Source organism: Salarias fasciatus, chromosome 1, assembly GCF_902148845.1.
Source record: "Salarias fasciatus chromosome 1, fSalaFa1.1, whole genome shotgun sequence".
NCBI classification, from domain to species: Eukaryota; Metazoa; Chordata; class Actinopteri; order Blenniiformes; family Blenniidae; genus Salarias; species Salarias fasciatus.
The window spans coordinates 6218080-6235189 of NC_043745.1; the positions used below are offsets into that span (position 1 = coordinate 6218080).

Below are 17110 nucleotides of genomic sequence, written 5' to 3' on the forward strand. Positions count from 1 at the left end.
TTAGATTAATTTTTTTAATGCGTTAATTTTCCGTGTAATTAATTAATCTAATTAATGCATTAAAGTGACAGACCGAGTGGAAATATTTCTAAATCTGTGCAGCACTGCTGAACTGATTCTACACATGAAATGAAGTGTGCCCCTGGTGGTCAATCGCATGTCTTGCAGTTACTGTCGTCACGTCTGGTCAGTGTCTGCATGTCTGTGTTCCTTCCTTGTTTTGCAGAAAATCGGCTGTGACGGCATCATCGGCTCCTCGGCCAAAGAGGACCGCTGTGGCGTTTGTAACGGAGACGGACGCTCCTGTAGGATTGTGAGAGGAGACTTCAACCACACCAAGGGAATGGGTGAGTGTGTGCTTCACTGTCAGACTGGTCCGTGTGTCTGTGTGCGTGTGTGTGTGTGTGTGTGTGTGTGTGTGTGTGTGTGTGTGTTGGTGACTGTACAGAGGTCATCATAATTCAGTGCGACAGTTCACGCTTGATTTATTTATTGATGGATTAAAAGCCGTTCTGGACACACAGGTCCAGGTCTAAAGGCGGTTTTCATTCCCAACTGTTTGGAACTAAACTGAAGGCGCGGAATTTGAAGCTGTGCTCAAGTCGATTCATGTCCTTTACAGATATTAATAATTCATGCAAACGCCCACTACATTTTTAATATGTATATATAATAAAATGAAATAACTGGATGCAATGGGCATCTTAAATTTAAACTGTCCTGACTTGTTGAGAAATATCCACAATAAAAAGAGTGTACTCCACCTGAAAAAGTACTTTAAAAGTTACGAGGCTGAAGAAGCTTCATGCTGAATCACTTTACCCAAATATACAATGAAATACAACCTGTTAGAGTTTCGATCAGCTTTTTACCGCTTTCTACAGTAAATGTCTACTGAAAATTAATTCATGTCCTGTCTTGTAATTTGAAAAAGCTGATTATTTAAGATAGTTCCAGACAATGAGATTAAGTATACAGCATGCAGGAACTCTGCAATTAATGAAAATTATGAAACTAGACAAGCTATCTGTAGTGTTTGGCCCCATCGCCTCCATGTATCATGATTTACGTGAATTTTAAACAATCAACCAATGAGTCCAAAAAAGTCACAATATATATGTAAAATGAATGTACATGATATTTATTTGATCAATAACACACTCCAGTGGTGAACACAAGTGCCACGGTGTGTTGACTGTGAGAGAGGCGAGGTCGTCCACGTTGACCTCGCTGAGAGACGTATTTGAAAGGTCATCATTTAAAACGCAGCATGTTTTCCATTTTTCGCTTGAAAACTCTGTTGTGAACGTCTTTCATTTATTTCACATTTCTCACCTCAAAGTGTGAAACCGGAACGTTTTTGAGATTTTAGAAAGTGTATTTAGGTGTCATTGTGTGGTTTCTCCATGGAGCCACTGCAGACTTCACACACTTCCTGTTGAGGAAGTGAGATCAGTGAAAGTTTGAGAGGGTGTGTGTTTGTGTGTGTGTGTTTTATTTAACCGTGTGTGTTCCTGCTTGGTGCGGTCCGCCGGACATGTGACCTCCGTCTCCCTGTCTTGTCCTCCAGTTACCAGTAGGCAGTGTAAGAGGGTATCTACCTGTGTGATGGCTAAACCCAGAGCCGTCCCCAAGTGTTTCTCATGTAAGGTGCATGCACTGTGTGTGTTTGTGTGTGTGCGTGTGTGTGTGTGTGTGTGTGTGTGTGTTTCCTGCACTGCTTGGAGTGTTTCACTATAGGTAGATGAGAGTAGCATATCTGTGGGCTCCCCTGGGGGGTGTAGTTTGAATCTTAAAGAAAGAAGCCGCTGGGCTCTGGTTACATAAGCGGCCGTTTGGCCGCGTTTCCCCGTAACCTGCTGCCAGGGACGCATTCCTCTCTGCCGGCCGGGAGGGGAGAGCCGTCTGCAATAAAACGCTGGCTTCACAGGCCTGAATCTCCACCCGGCACACACACACACACACACACACACACACACACACACACACACACACATCTGGACCTGCCGCCTGCTCACACAGCCTGACGCTCACAGCCCCGAGCAGAACGTCATCTTTTCAAATTTAGCGTGTGCGTTAACCCAGGAGAGCCCGACACTTGTCTGCGTCCGAGCGGAGGTGGAGCGGCCGGGTGGTGCAGGTGGAGGTGGAGGTGGAGGTGGAGGTGGAGGGGGGTTCGATCAGCTGCCTGTTTGGTTCATTGTGGATACAAACTGCTCGAACCTTCTGGAAAAGGGGTCAGCTTCAGCCTGAGCGCACGAGATTTTGACGTGAACGCAGCGTGTTGAAATGCAAAGAGAAGAACGACAGCTTGTGCCTCGCTGGAATGGAGTCAGAGCTTCTTATGAACTTATGGTTCAGATTTGGACTATTTTCAGAATCAAAAGCCACAAAACAAAGTAATATAAATAAAGTTGATAGCTCCATGGATGCTGCCTTTGTGCAGAAAAGCCATGCGTGTGAAGAATGTGCAAGCTCAGCAATAAATGACATTTCTGAGTCTGATCGATTTACGTTAATGTAAATAAACACACAGCGCCTGAATCCAGACAGCCTGAACGCTGTTCGATTAGAGGAGGATCACATTACTGCTGAGAGCAGCGGGTCCTTTCAGTCACTTTCGCTCCTTTCTGATTTGCATTTCATCCTTTGGGTTCATCTGACGAAATTTCCGCCGCTGTGTCGCCGCTGTGTCTGCGTCTGGTGTCACCTGAGCACTGGCTGTCACCGTCCTCACGCCGTGCCACTGCGTCACTCGGGGCCGTTGTGTTGTTGTGGTGGTTCCGGGGACCTGCCGGTGAGTATGAGCTGGCATTACTGAACCACGCCTGATGCTTGCGTTCTGGAAACAGCGGCGAATCGGGCTCCAAACCCACAGCTGCACCTTGCAGTGCATTCTGGGAAGTAGCTCCTGCTGTCAACAGCAATGCATCGATGTCCCCAAAACGACAGACTTCAGACACTGTTGGGTCTGATCGGTCGTTGCTGTGCATGAACGTCCCAGAATGCATTATTCCCACTGGTGCTGTTCAGTAATGCATCCTCACTGGACCACGATGGTGATGATGGTGCAATGAAGCTCCACCCTGAAGGATCTCAGAAAGTCTCAGCTTCCTCTGGCTGCCTGTGTTGCCTCACCTCCGTCCCCCTCTGTCCGTCAGGCTACATCGAGGCGGTGGTCATCCCCGCGGGAGCCCGGAGGATCAAAGTGGTGGAGGACAAACCTTCACACAGCTTTCTGGGTAACCGCGCTTCTGCTTTGCTTCTCAGCCACAGCGACCGTGACGGCCTTCAGACGTACGCTGATTCGTGCACATAGCTGTAACCACAGTGTCTCTGCTGAGTCCTGCTCCTGTAACGTCATATTTATCAGTAAAGATGGATAGAAACCAATTATTGAAGCAAACAGACATTGAAACGTCACAGTGTCTGTTCCACCACATCACTGACAAACCCACTACAAATGATGATTTTCACATTTTGTTTTTATTAGTTGTTTTTATTTTATAAATAAATATAATAATATATATATATATATATAATATATATATATATATATATATATATATATATATATATATATATATATATATATATATATATATTTATCTTTTTTGCAGTTTTTCTGGCATTATCCTGTTTAGAATGGTCATAATTATTAGTTTGTATAGCATTGAAAACATCCCTCAGGTAAAGCACGGTGGAGGCAGCATCATTAGTTTTGGTTGCTCCTCTGCCTCAGGGTCCAGATTTTCAAGTATTGTGGTGAAACATTAATTCCCATAGTTATCGGAGCATCCTGAAAGAGGAAGCTCAGTAGAAGTCGACTGGTGCAGCGCGACAATTAGTCTCAGCGTGGAGGTAAACCCACGTTAAAAAAACAAAAACAAAAAAAAAACTGTCTTTATTTTAGTTTCCTCGGCAGAGTTCAGAGCTCCAGCCGTTTCAGAAAGACTCTCATGTTTCTTCTCAACACTTGAGAAAGAAAAAAAAAAAAGTTCCTTTTATCTGACTTTGTTGTCCTTTCAGCCCTGAAAGACTCCAGCAAGAGGTCCATCAACAACGACTGGAAGATCGAGCTTCCAGGAGAGTTCGAGCTGGCCGGCACCACGGTGCGCTACGTTCGCCGGGGGCTGTGGGAGAAGATGTCTGCCAAGGGACCCACTAAGACTCCCTTACACCTGATGGTAAACCGATCAGCCGCTAACTCCAAATCCAGCCAGGCGCAGACGCAGCCAGACGCACAAACGTTCAGTCCTCCAAAGTGACAAGCAGCTTGTAGATTATTTCTCCCAAACTCTCGACCTTTATGTCTCATTTTCATAACATGCTCTGATTTGGAAATACATAAAATCATAATGAAAAGCAGAATTCGTCATTCTGGCCCTTTTCTTCAGTCCTGTTTAATAGTTTTTGGTTCTCAAACAGTTCTCATCCAGAAATGTGTTGCTCCAAAAAGGAAAAGGTTCACTTTTCATTTTTTTCCTCTGTATTTGTGTGGTTTGTGCGCTCGAGGAAACACACACAGCCGCCCCTCGTAGAGCGCCAGACATGGATGAACAGCTGATTACGCTTTTGGGCATAGCTGTAAGTCAGTGGTTTGGACTGTAATGGAAACTAATGAAGCTCTGGTCAGGAATGTCTCTTTGTTACAGAGTTAATGTTCTTTTATTTCCGCATTTAATCCTCCCGCTGCATATGCAACACATGTAACTGATCTTTCAACTCTTTCTCTTTCTAGGATGAACATTAAATCACTTCTAGTTCAACTGTCATTCAGTTTTTATTAATAAATGAGAAAGCAGTTAATCTTCTCATGGTAATGATAAAATCTAGGAATATGTTTACTGTTTAGATGCAGTATGCAGCAATATATTGATATTAGACCCTGCTTTATAGTTTACACTCACTTTTCTTTCTTTTTTTTTTAGTGAACACACAACACTTTCCAAATGTTTGTCGAACTTTAGTCAGTGCCGATCGATAAAAGAAACCATGAGATTCACATTTGGAGGGAGAAAAACTAGTGAAATGTCTTTTAAATGATATATCTTTGGATGAGCAGACTGCTGTCTTTACGCTGGGGACAGCGGCCGTGTCGCCTCCTTCTGGCTTCCGGCTGATGTTTAGGCAGGAGAGAGGTGAAACGTTGGGTCAGCAGTCACTCTGAGGAGATATCGAGGGACTTCAGGGGGAAACGTGAGACAGCTGCTGGTGCAAATCAATATTCATACAATGTGCTGCATTTTGCATCTGCAGATTATAATAATTCACACAGGATGCACTCAGAGTGTTTTTGGCCTTTTTTTCCAGGCACTTGTCGATTGTAGGTGTCCTTGTAAAAGACTGAAATATCAGTTTTTTTATTCGGAAATTCACATCTATGAATGTAAATAATAACATTTGTAACATGGACTTTTTCACTGAAGGAAGAAGTGGAAAAGGCGTGAGAGGAAGTGGGATGAGTTTAGGAAGAAGTGGAGATGATGTGAAGGGATTCTGATCATATGAGTTATTAGTATCAAGTTTCTAAAATCAGTGACCAATCCAGTTGAACACTCTCCATGTCGGCACTGAGGAAGTTTTCTGCTGGACATATTTTATTTATGGAATTTAGTCCAAAGGGACTGTTTTATCGAGGAAGAAGTGCTGGATTGTCAGTTAATCACTCCTAACTGAGTAGATAATCCCCTGAATGAGTTTTCTCTTCATTAGGTGCAAAGTTTCCACGCGGGACCGTCGTCAGAAACCTGTCCTGGTCGGGGGAAACGTTGACCGGATCCCTGAATGTGAGCTTCCTGTTTTCTCCTCCGTTCACCTCCGGGTTTCTGTTTCCAGGTGCTTCTCTTCCACGACCAGAGCTACGGCATTCACTACGAGTACACCGTGTCTCTGAACACCAGTCAGGAGCGGAGCGGCGAGGAGCCCAGAGAGCCGGAGTACCTGTACATCTGGACGCACAGCAGCTGGCAGGACTGCACGGTCCAGTGTGGAGGAGGTGAGCGCGCCGAGAACCGCACAGCTTATTTCACTGTCTCTTCACTGTGCTTATTTTTCGTAAGCAAACTGCACAAAAACTTCTAAAATAGAGAATTTGTTCCTGTTTATGTGTTTTTTAAACCTCCTGGAACTGAACCATGCGAGGCAGAGAAACCTTTAATGAACCACTCAATGCTGAAAAATGTCAGTTTTATGGTTTAGTCATACATAAGATTTCAGTTATTTAATTTTTACCACATGTTGCAGCACAAAGGTGAAGAAAATTATACATGGAGCATTAAAGTGTGAGTTGAATGTTTCCTGAAACTTTAAAGCATCAGATGAAAATAAAACATTCTGAAAACAGTTATAATAGCATTTAATAAGTATTTGTATTTGATATCAGCAAATAGCTAAATGTCAGTACTCATCCTTTAAAGAAGCAGTATGGGTGCACATCTAATTTTTTATTTCAGCTTCAATCATGCAATAAAACGATTCTGGTAAAAACCTGTCACGATGATGAATCAAATATCTCATTACACTTTTGGCCGGTTGTTTCATTATTGTCATTATTACATTGCAAAAAGTCCCAAATTATTACTTTCCTGGCTGTGCTACTCAGCAGTTATAATGTTATGGCTGTTTGTTGTCCTATCGGCTCTTACTTTGTTAAAGAAAATCTGTGTGTAATAGATTAAGGAACATTATTCGTCACTGTTCGATAAAGACCGTTGAAAGCAGAATCGAGCAGATGTGCTGTTTGAGTATTCACAGATAATCTCGAGGCCTCGGTAGTAAATTAGTGGGAGTGAATTACGGCTTTCCTCCTCTAACGTGGGGAAAATGTCAACTGAACGGCGTTCTATTGTGGCGTTTCCGCAGAGGGCGGATCTGCTCTCCACACAGATGAATTAGCACCGACAGCCCGCCGCCGCGAAAAGGTCAAATCCTCATTGTCACAAAATGAGGTCTCCTGCCACCGCGCACGCCAAGGTTACATTAAGGAAGCTGCTTTGTTTTCCCTTTTTTCGGCCGCTGTGATCACTTTGATGTTACTTAATGTGATGTTGGCTCGAGATGTCAAACATCTACAGGGAGCTCTGGAAGATGGATGAAATCCAATCCACCATTAAAAAGAGATAAGCCGAGCAGCGGTGGGCCTCCCGCCCCCCGCCGGCGCTCTGACCGCTAATCCAGAGGCACCTGACCTCCTCTCCTCATGGAGCCGGCACATTGTTTACCTGCGATGAGGGGAGGGCTTCAACCTTGAAAGTTTTTATTTGTCTTTGCCTGAACTTCAAGCAGCTGTGATAAACAGATGCTGTTAAGATGAGATGTGTTTAATGGCACAGCAGCAGAAGAAGAAAAAAAAAACAGAAGTGTCCACCTGTCGTCCTGCAGGGAAATCTGAAATGTTAATGGAAAATACCGTGGTTTGAGTTCCGGTCCATGCACGTCAGGTTTGGAGCATCAACACGAGGAGCATGTCGGAGCGTGCAACTGTGAGTTTTAAGGAAAAATCAGCTCAGAAAATAGAAAACAGTCGCTGCCCACTGGAATCGGTTTTCAGAACTGACCTTTGTTCACTTCTCAGCACAGTAAACAGTATTTTCTGGGGCTTTTCTGGTAGGCTGGTGCATCGATGTGCCCACATGGCTCCAGCCGGAGTGTTTATTCATACCTGACTCGCATTCGCAGCACGGTGCTTGTTATAAAAGTTCTCTCCTGAAGACAAATGTTGCAGGAAATAGCTGAGACCGTTTCAAGGCCAGAGCGATCCGGCGGCGCACATGTTCCCTCTGCACAAAGCCCGTCCCACCCATGTCAGGTCACGGAGTTTTCCCTCTGTTCGGCTCGCCAAGAGCACACAATATTACTTTATCGAATCAGAGGCCGGTCTGAGAAGGCATGAGCTAATTCCAGCGATCAGCAGCATATTAGCCGGGGCAGACTTCCCTCTGAGGAACACACACGGCGCGCGGTGTGTTCATAATTGCCTGGCACCCCACTGCTGCTTTCCCGGGCCTGTCCGCTCATCCTCTTACTGCTTTGTAATATCGGTAATCCAGCACTCAAAATACTTCAGGATGGATGTATGTGAGAAGGGCGCTTTGAAGCTGGCGGCAGCCGCCGCCGCTCAGGAGACAAGGTCAGGTGCTCCCGGATTAGCGGTGAGCAGAGCGGTGAGGGGTGAGGCCTCCGCCGCTCAGCTGATCTCTTTTTAATGGCGGACCTGAGTGGATCCGCTTGAGGTCCCGTTCGGATGCGTGATGCGAGACGTTATGTAACCCGGACGCCTTCACGCAAACACAGACGGCCAGTAATCACATGCAGGGCGCCCCCTCCGCACGGCGCAGGGAAATCAGCTCAATGCCCCGTGTGTGTGTGTGTGTGTGTGTGTGTGTGTTCAGGAGAGAGGAGGACGGTGGTCTCCTGTATGAGGATCGCCAATAAGACCATGGAGGTGGTCAACGACAGCTACTGTCAGCCTGAGAACAGACCACAGCCCCAAGTACGGACCTGCAACTCCCACCCCTGCCAGTACCGGTGAGACGTGCGCACACACACACACACACACACAGTGTGTCCATACTGACAGGATGTTGTTGATCTCCATCTATCATAGAAATAAAGATTTCTATGTGAAATAAACCGTATTAATAGAAGTATCGTGCTGCTCTGATGTCATTCTCGTGACAAATTTTAATTTGCTGTCAATTTAGAGGCGACAAGTGAGTTTTAATAGACTAAAGTGACAGAATGAACAAGCTGAAAGGTAGAAATGTTTGTTTTTGGATTTAATTAAATTTGAATGTAACGTGATCACATAATGATTTTTTTTTTTTTCAAAATGATTCTGCATAAAGACGTAAAAAAGATGCTGCATGGAATATTGTTTTATTACATTTGTTTGTATTTAGCTTGTGAAAAAGAGACTTAAGTTCTACAGTATTCAGTTTTTATAGAAACGGCACCAACAACATTGACAAAAGGTTTGTTTTCTTTGTCTTGATTTTTACGTTTTGTGCAGACTGAGAGACGTTTTCCTGCACAACTGATTTTTTTCTTGCTGATTACTAACTAATCATACTTTTTTACTCTCCTCGGTGGAACTTCTTTTAGAGGGGTACAAATACATTATTTAGATTCCAGTCCAGAAATACATGAGAACAAATACTAAGCTGCACACACAAACCAAGTCGTGTGTGTGTGTGTGTGTGTGTGTGTGTGTGTGTGTGTGTGTGTGTGTGTGTGTGTGTGTCAGGTGGGTGACCGGGGAGTGGGGGTCCTGCTCCGCCACCTGTGGTAAGGGTCTGCAGCGGCGGGAGGTGGTGTGTGTGTACCACCTCCAGAACGGCTCGCTCATCAACACCCGGGACCTGTACTGCCAGGGGGGGAAACCTCCGGTCCTGCAGGGCTGCGAGGGCCGCCTCTGCCTCACGGTGTGGGAGGCGTCCGAGTGGTCCAAGGTACGGAGCCCCGCCCAGTCCGTGGAGGCGCGCCGGCTTTCTGAAGCAGCTGTGACGTTTCCTGTTTCCCGCTCCAGTGCTCGTCCAGCTGTGGGCAGGGCGTTCGCAGGCGCACCGTGACCTGCACCAACCCCCAGGGCCTCTGCGACCCGCTGTCCCAGCCCACCAAGGAGGAGTCCTGCGAGGACCACTCCAGATGCTACGAGTGGAAAACCGGCGACTGGTCCAAGGTACGAGAGAAGCTTCTTCTTCTCTGTTTGAATCTCGGGTCATCGACAGGAAGAAGGTGTTTGGCTGGAAGTTTTTGCTCCTTCACGTAACTGCAGGTTTATATCTTGCTGTTTCTTTTCCCTTCACCCCGTATAACCGAGTCTCAGACGCGTCCTTGAATGAACTGAATTCAGCTGCTGCTTATTAAAGCTGCTTCTCACACTCTGTACGGCTGAAACAGACCAGAGCCTCTCAGCCGAAACTCAGGTGAAGCCTCCATTAATCTGAGGAGCCACGTCCAGTATCATCGCCAGGCTGTTGAGCGTATTTGTGACATTTTGCGTCGCGTTTTAACGAGATTATCCTGAAAGTGAGGAATATGCAACAAAGGAAAATGTCAGGAGGGATTCAGTAAATGGAGATGAAACATTTCAAATGAAGGATTCTTTACTGCTTTTTCACACACCTTTAATATGATGCTAATTTATGGTGGACTGTTACTCTCAGACGCTTACATTCATGTATGGCCTCTGCTGTCTGGTTTTCCTTTTTTGGAGGGAAACTGGAAGATTTCCTCCTGAAATCGATCCTTGTGTATTGAAACAGACGTGTTGTTGTACACTGATAACCTCAGTGTTTGATCCCTCACCAGGATGATTGAACACTTTGGGGATTTTGCCACTATTGTCATAGTGTTTTGTTTGGTCACAGAGTAGAAACAACATTTTTGACGTGATTAAAGAAAAACAACACAATTTGATCCTGCTATTGTTACCAAAGTGATCATTAATGACAGTTACCCCCAAAATAATGACATTTCACATAAATAAAGAGGTTATAACGGTCTTTAAAATTCTAACAAGCTGCGTGAAAGATCCCACTTTTTCCTGGAGAAGTTTGGTTGGAGCTGCCTGCACCTCCACCTGCTTCACCCCATCAACATGCTGTTTCTGCCTTTACCACCAGGGGGCGCAGATCCTCTTGTCAATGAAATGTTCCCATGACAGACAGTCCAGCTCACACATGCATCACTCCAGAGAACAAGACGCATGTATGCCGATATTTCAGGCCAAAGATGTGATTAAATGAGCAAAAAGCTGTAAGAAAGTTGCTTCATAGCTCCGGTTTAAGGATTTGAGTGAGTTTGAGTCACATTTAGAGCTGCGCAACGGGCGATACTGTTAAGTATTGCCATAATGTCAAATTGGCATCAATTAATTCAACCTGGCAGTTGATTCATTTCTTGGTAGATTTTGTAAATTTTTGCAATTAGTCTTTTTTGTGCTATTTGACATTCTGTCATTTGCAGAGAATGGATGCAGAGTGCGTGCATGTATCACAGTTCAATTAGTCATTATTAGTCACATAGCTATACTTTATATATTCAATCAAAAATCAGTCATATATTTACAATGTTTTGATCAGCCCTAACTAACTCTAGCACTCATTTGTGTCCACACTGTGTTTCTCTGTCTTGAGCTGTTGATGAACACTGACAATGTTGAAGTCTTGTTGAATTATTATTTCTTAGCTTTGCATCAAAAACTCCTCAAAAGTAACGGAAGGAAAGTGCTGCTGAGTTGTAAACTTGTCTTTGTGTCCGTCTCCCACTCAAACATGTGACTGTCAGTCGCAGGAAGCGTTCTCAAAGCTCCAGGCCCTCCGGTGTCCGTCACTTTCTATTTATGCTCCATCCCACATATGAGCTGCTCATGTCTGTGGGGAAATTGATAAACTCATTTTGGAGAATAATGATGCTTAGCAAATGAGTCCTGAGCAGCTCCATCAGCTCTGCTACTGTGAGAGTTGTCATAATATTTGATCATAATAATAATTTATCTGCTCGGTTGAATTAGTTAAAGAAACCTTTAATCAGGTAAATAAGCATTTTGTTCTGATTTGTACATGATTTCATGTATATAAAAATAAATAGCTGAAACAAGTCTTGCTTTGATGCAGTTACACTTTGACATTCGTGGATTTTTGGATTTAAATAGAATTTAAAAAGTAAAAAGAGCATATTTTTGAATAAAGTGGTATAATACACAATTTGTCTGAAAACGTCCAACAAAAAGACACGTTTTGGTACCTTAGAATGAAGATAAACGGCTGAAGATGTGAAAGTTGACAGATTTGTCTGTCGCAGCTGTGATGGAAGATGCTGATATCCACAGAACAAGAGGAGCCGTTAAGCAAATGAAGCATTGTGTTTCTGCCTTTCTATTTCTGAAGACAGGTTCTCGTCAGCTGACTGCACCATTTAACAGCTCTAATGAGACCTGAGCCTCCGTCCATTCATACAATCTCCTCTAATGGGGCTTTTTGTCTTTTTTTTCCCCCCATAAGTCCTGTGACATATCAGTACATCTAATAACTGTCAGCGGGCCGCCGCCACACAACGCCGCACGCCACGGTCCGCTGAGGCCCGGTGACCCGGGACCTGATCTGGATCCATTAGTTTATTGAAATATCCTCTTCATGATCCTGCGGCGTGGCGGGAGAGGGGACAGGTGGGAGTTGTGAACATTGGCGTTCCAGCCACAGGATCAGTCAGCTGTACGTTTCCACTTCCTATCCTCGCCATCGTACTGTCGTCTCACCGTGACGGAAGAGCCGCTTCAGCCAGATCACTTTCAGCACTTTCTGCAGAAAACATAAGAATAAGTGTAGATTGAAAACTGTAACTGGAAGACTGCTGTTAAAGAACTCTTTTACACTATGACATGACATGCTGTTCATGTTTAATACGTTCACATGTCAGTTTTGACCTTTGTTTCACAACACTCATTTTTTGATGAAGAATATCTTTACTCACACAATAACATAACCTGTTTTACAAAAGAATTCAAACATAACAGCAGATTGTCTAATTTCAGTATTCTCGATTTTACCATTTTATATTTATTTAACCCTCAAGAGTGGATTCAGGATTAAATCTGACCCAGAACAGCTTCAGTGTGCAAAACAATTTGTGAAAAGTGATCAGATTTTAGCTAAAGCAATTATATTTGAGGCGTTGTTATTGTTTTAATCTTAAAATTGACCGCCACTGTACATTTGTTTTATAATTCTGCGATCCTCTCTTATAGTGGTGTAATTCAATGATACAAAATTAAACGCCTAAAGAGTCAATGCACTTATTGGGCCTTCGAAATATTATTACAGTAGACTTCGGTGTATAGTGCTGATGTTTATTCACAGTTTTTCACTTTTCCTCCTCATAAAGGAAAAATAAAGGCATCAATCAGACTCACTAGCTGGGGGCTCATATGAGAAAGACTGGAACACCTATCAAGGAACATCACAGCTTATTTCCCTTTCTTCTGTTACTTCCTTCAATTAACTTTTGATTGTTTCGAAGAAGTTACCAGATTTGGTCACTTGACAACTAAAAGCTAAATTTACCAGGATTGCTAATAATGTACTCTTGAGTCAAGTATTTTATCTCAGTGACTGGTGGAAACGATGACACTCATTGAATTGTTGCATTTATTTCCAGACAGTTCTTCATTGTATTTTTGTTGGAGAGCTTCTGCAGATGTTGTTGTTCGTTCTCCTGACTTTCCTTTAAAGGTGCCGTAGGGAGGATTACCTTTGCAAGATGGCGATTTGACCCATCCAAGATGGCGATTTGAAACCCGTAGTCGGGCCGGCAGTGTCACGGCCGCCTGCGCCGGCGGGTTGATTCACCTGTGACCTTTTCACAGGGCCTGGGGTCAAAGCCTTTTTTAAAGAACTACAGTAGAAACAGACAGTGTCCTCCGGGGAGTTTTGATGATGTTATGCCTGATGAAGCAGGTAAATATGCGGGTCTGGACTTCCTCGTATGCGTTCACGAGAAACAAAGCTTTAAAGCGGCGCCCCCTCGACCAATCAGGATAGAGCCTCAGGGGCTCTTCTGATTGGTCAAAGATACCTGGAGCGGTTGAGATTCCTTTTCAGCTCAGAACAGAGACAGATGGAAACGCTGCGCCCTCGCGGTAGTGCAATTATACTACACTCCTAAAGGATTATCAATGGATACTCTAACATTTAATCCAAAGAAAACACAGAAAAATTAGCATTGACTAGCAAAATCCTGCCTACAGCACCTTTAACAGAGGTTGATGGCTCTGTTTGTCTTGCTGTTTGATTATGCATTATTAGAACGATATGAGGCTTTGGCTCAGTTATTGTGTTACTAGGCTCCTGTTTACCTGACAGGGAGAACTTTATTGATAAATTGACACTCAAAACTTGATTGTATCAACAGCATCGTTGAAGCTTCAGCAGATTCAGACATTAAACTGACATTGACATCACTGTGTAAGATCTCTTTGACTCAGCTGCTTTCTTATGTTCATAATTCTGTTTCTTTAACACTGAGATAATAGAGCATCTTCCTCCAGCTCACAGCATCAATGTAGCACCACAAGTAAGCAAATCTGAGAGGTTGTTCACTAGAGATCCCTCCTTATCCAGACCTTTTATATCTCTCATGTTATCAGGATCGCCTGATTTAATTTATATAATTTAGTATATCATCTGCATAGCATCTGTTTCCTATTTATGCAGAAAACGTATAAAATGTGAAATGTGTGTCCAGTGTAGCTGCTAATAGGTCAACTAAAATCACCAATCAGCCGTGGCTCTGTGACCGCGGGTCATTTCGAGAGTTACAGAGACGTACAGAAGTTCCTGCATGAACTCAGCAGCCATGTTTTGAGTGCACACAGCGCTGTAATGAAGGTGCACTAAAGCGCATGGCTTTCCCTCAGGGACACACAGCTGCTTTATGTTTTATTTGATACCAGCAGCTCCATACACCCAATAAAGATGATTAAAGGAACAGCAGGCACTTTAATGTGCCGGCCTACTGTGGAACACGTCTCCACATGCAGAGTTAGTGATAACAAACTGGTGCACAGAGGATGATAACGCGACGCCATCTCCATTTTTATTATTTGAAGCAGTCCTTCAGGTCTCTTTCGTTGGCAGCCGACCTGCAGTACGGTGTGAATATGAGCAGTGGCAGTTAGCTGGTGGCAATTCCCACAAACCTGAGATTAACAACCACAAACTTTGTTTTTTGGCCGATTACTCCTGTTGAAGTGCAATCAAACGGAGGAAAACTAAAGAAAAGAGGTGAAACTGTTGAACGATTACAGAAAGAGGAGTAATTCAGAGGTCAGGATTATTGTTGAGCCGACAAACGCAAACATATCTCTTGTTTAGAAGTGTATGTTTAAGTTAGTGCAGTGGTTCCCGAATGTGGGCTGAGCCTCGACTCCAATCCACCAAAATCATAAACAGGGAGGAAGAACAGTAAAACATAACGAGCATTCATTTCAGGAGCTCTTCAAATGCATCAAACTGAAGTGTCTGTAGTGAGAGAACAGAAGGTCTGGAATGAGCAGAAACAAGGCCAAGGTGGCCAACAAAGAGTTTGAAGTGTGTTAAACCACATCCTCACATGAATAGACAGGGCTTTTGGTTTTCTGTTTGGTTTTTCAGGAAAGAGAGTGGAGTTATTGCTTCCTTGTATTTGCCATGGAGAGTTTTGGATGAGTGCTGAGCCCAAATGAATCGTGGGTTTCATGGAGTTTTACATGTTAGAGGAGGCGGAAGCTGTCAAACATAGGAGGTGATCAGAGCGGAGAGCCCAAGAGCCGAGTCCGTCCACTCAGGCAGAGAGCCATGACCAGACCCAGGAGAACCGGCCCCCACGGGCAGCTACCCGCCCCAGGCCAGCGCCCCCCAGGGTTCCAGTGGCGTACCCCATGATCCAGGATATCACAGCCCCCAAAAACCCTCCCGTCCCCCTCCCTCCCTGCCAACCCACCTCCTCCACCACACCTGCAGCCATTGCATCGTTTTTATCAATATGAAAAGTGCTGTATAAATAAAGGTTGATTGATTGATGTTTTAGCATCAAACTGAAACCTCCCTGGTTGATCTTCCTACACTGGTTCAGTTGGTTAATCGAGCCATCATATTGTCTCAAGGTTGTTGGTTAAATCCCCATCAAGTGTCTTTATGCCCCCAGATTGCTCCTAATGCGTGTTTAGTGCCTTGCTTTACAGCATCGGTGAATAGAGTGCTTAAAGACTGCTGAAGCAGTAAAACTCAGTGAAGTTCGTTCACCTTTTAAGCTTCTTAACATAGTAAGCTGCCAAGTTTTCTCTTCATGATCACTCATTTTGTTTCCACCAGTCACTTGTGTGTGGGCTGTGTTAGGAAGTTAGTAACTGCATGGTTATTGACACCTGCGATTGGCTGTTTCAGTGCTCGTCGTCCTGTGGGAAGGGCCTGCAGTCACGAGTGGTCCAGTGCATGCATAAAGTGACCGGTCGCCACGGTAACGACTGCCCCGTGATGCTGAGACCCCCGACCTACCGACCCTGCCACCAGGGGACCTGCAATGAGAAAGTTAATGTGAACACCATCACTTCCCCCAGGCTAGGTGAGACACGCCCAGCGCCTCAGAGCAGCTGTTCAAGTTTCTCACACACTCTGGTGCACATTTCACCATTTTTGATTTAGATTCTGCCATACAGATTTTTCCATTTGGTGAAATTTTATGTTTTTCCGTGGTGCTGTAGCAGCATTCTTTTGTCAAGCAGTGACACCTAGTGGTCACACATGGTATATTTTGGCATGTGAAGTCACATGATCTGCTAAACAACTGAAAGAAAAGGTCATTTATAGTCTGGAAAATAAACCTTTGTGCAGTTTCTGTTTTGAACACACATTTCATAGCATACACTGATGGATTAGGTGCAGACTGGCTGTTTAACATCTCTCCCTCCTCACCCACAGCTGCTCTTACCTACAAATGCATGGGGGACCAGTGGACGGTGTACTGCCGCGTGATCCGGGAGAAGAACCTCTGCCAGGACATGAGGTGGTACCAGCGCTGCTGTGAAACCTGTAGGGACTTTTACGCCAAGAAAATAGTGCACAAGAGCTAATGACCAAAATGCACATACTCTCGTCCTTTTGTAAATGTTTTTAACGTTGTTAAATGTTGTATAAAAAAAAAGTCCGTTTCTAATATGGATGAAACTTTTTGTATTTAAAAGAAAAAAAAAATGCAGGTATACGCAAGTGTACATTTGAAATGAGCTCATTAAGCTTCTCGTTTTGATGAAGACTTGAAGATGATCAACATTACTTTTGCTGTACACCAAAAAAAAAAAAAAGAAAGAAAAACCTACATGAAATTATCGGGGGAGCTTTATTGCACAATTGACAAATACATGCTTGATTTTGAAGAAGATATTTTTTACCTTCACCACCAGCGATTCCCCTCTCATTGCCTTCCTGAATTGTGCTTTTCTTCGTTGGTTTTACTCCGTTGTACTGTATTATAGCATATTGTTGCAATATCAAACCATCGGTAAAGGTTTAATGTAAGTAAAAATTATGATACTAAAGTATAAAGTATTGTGTAATAATAAGCATAATGT

At 43.9% G+C, this 17110-nt stretch overlaps 1 protein-coding gene across 2 annotated transcripts in view; it reads left to right on the forward strand.

Moving 5' to 3' along the window:
* The window catches only part of adamts17 (ADAM metallopeptidase with thrombospondin type 1 motif, 17), an 86798-nt gene extending 69923 nt beyond the window's left edge, over nt 1-16875 (forward strand). Inside the window, exons 15-24 of one of the 2 annotated variants that reach the window (XM_030098040.1) lie at nt 227-347; nt 1571-1645; nt 3162-3242; nt 4030-4187; nt 5839-5998; nt 8394-8529; nt 9248-9452; nt 9530-9682; nt 15927-16104; nt 16461-16875. In XM_030098040.1, the coding sequence (XP_029953900.1) occupies nt 227-347; nt 1571-1645; nt 3162-3242; nt 4030-4187; nt 5839-5998; nt 8394-8529; nt 9248-9452; nt 9530-9682; nt 15927-16104; nt 16461-16612 (1419 nt within the window). In that variant the 3' untranslated portion in view covers nt 16613-16875. The remainder of the gene's footprint in view (nt 1-226; nt 348-1570; nt 1646-3161; nt 3243-4029; nt 4188-5838; nt 5999-8393; nt 8530-9247; nt 9453-9529; nt 9683-15926; nt 16105-16460) is intronic. The other variant, XM_030098048.1, reaches the window with a different exon arrangement.
* The last annotated feature ends 235 nt before the right edge of the window (nt 16876-17110 follow it).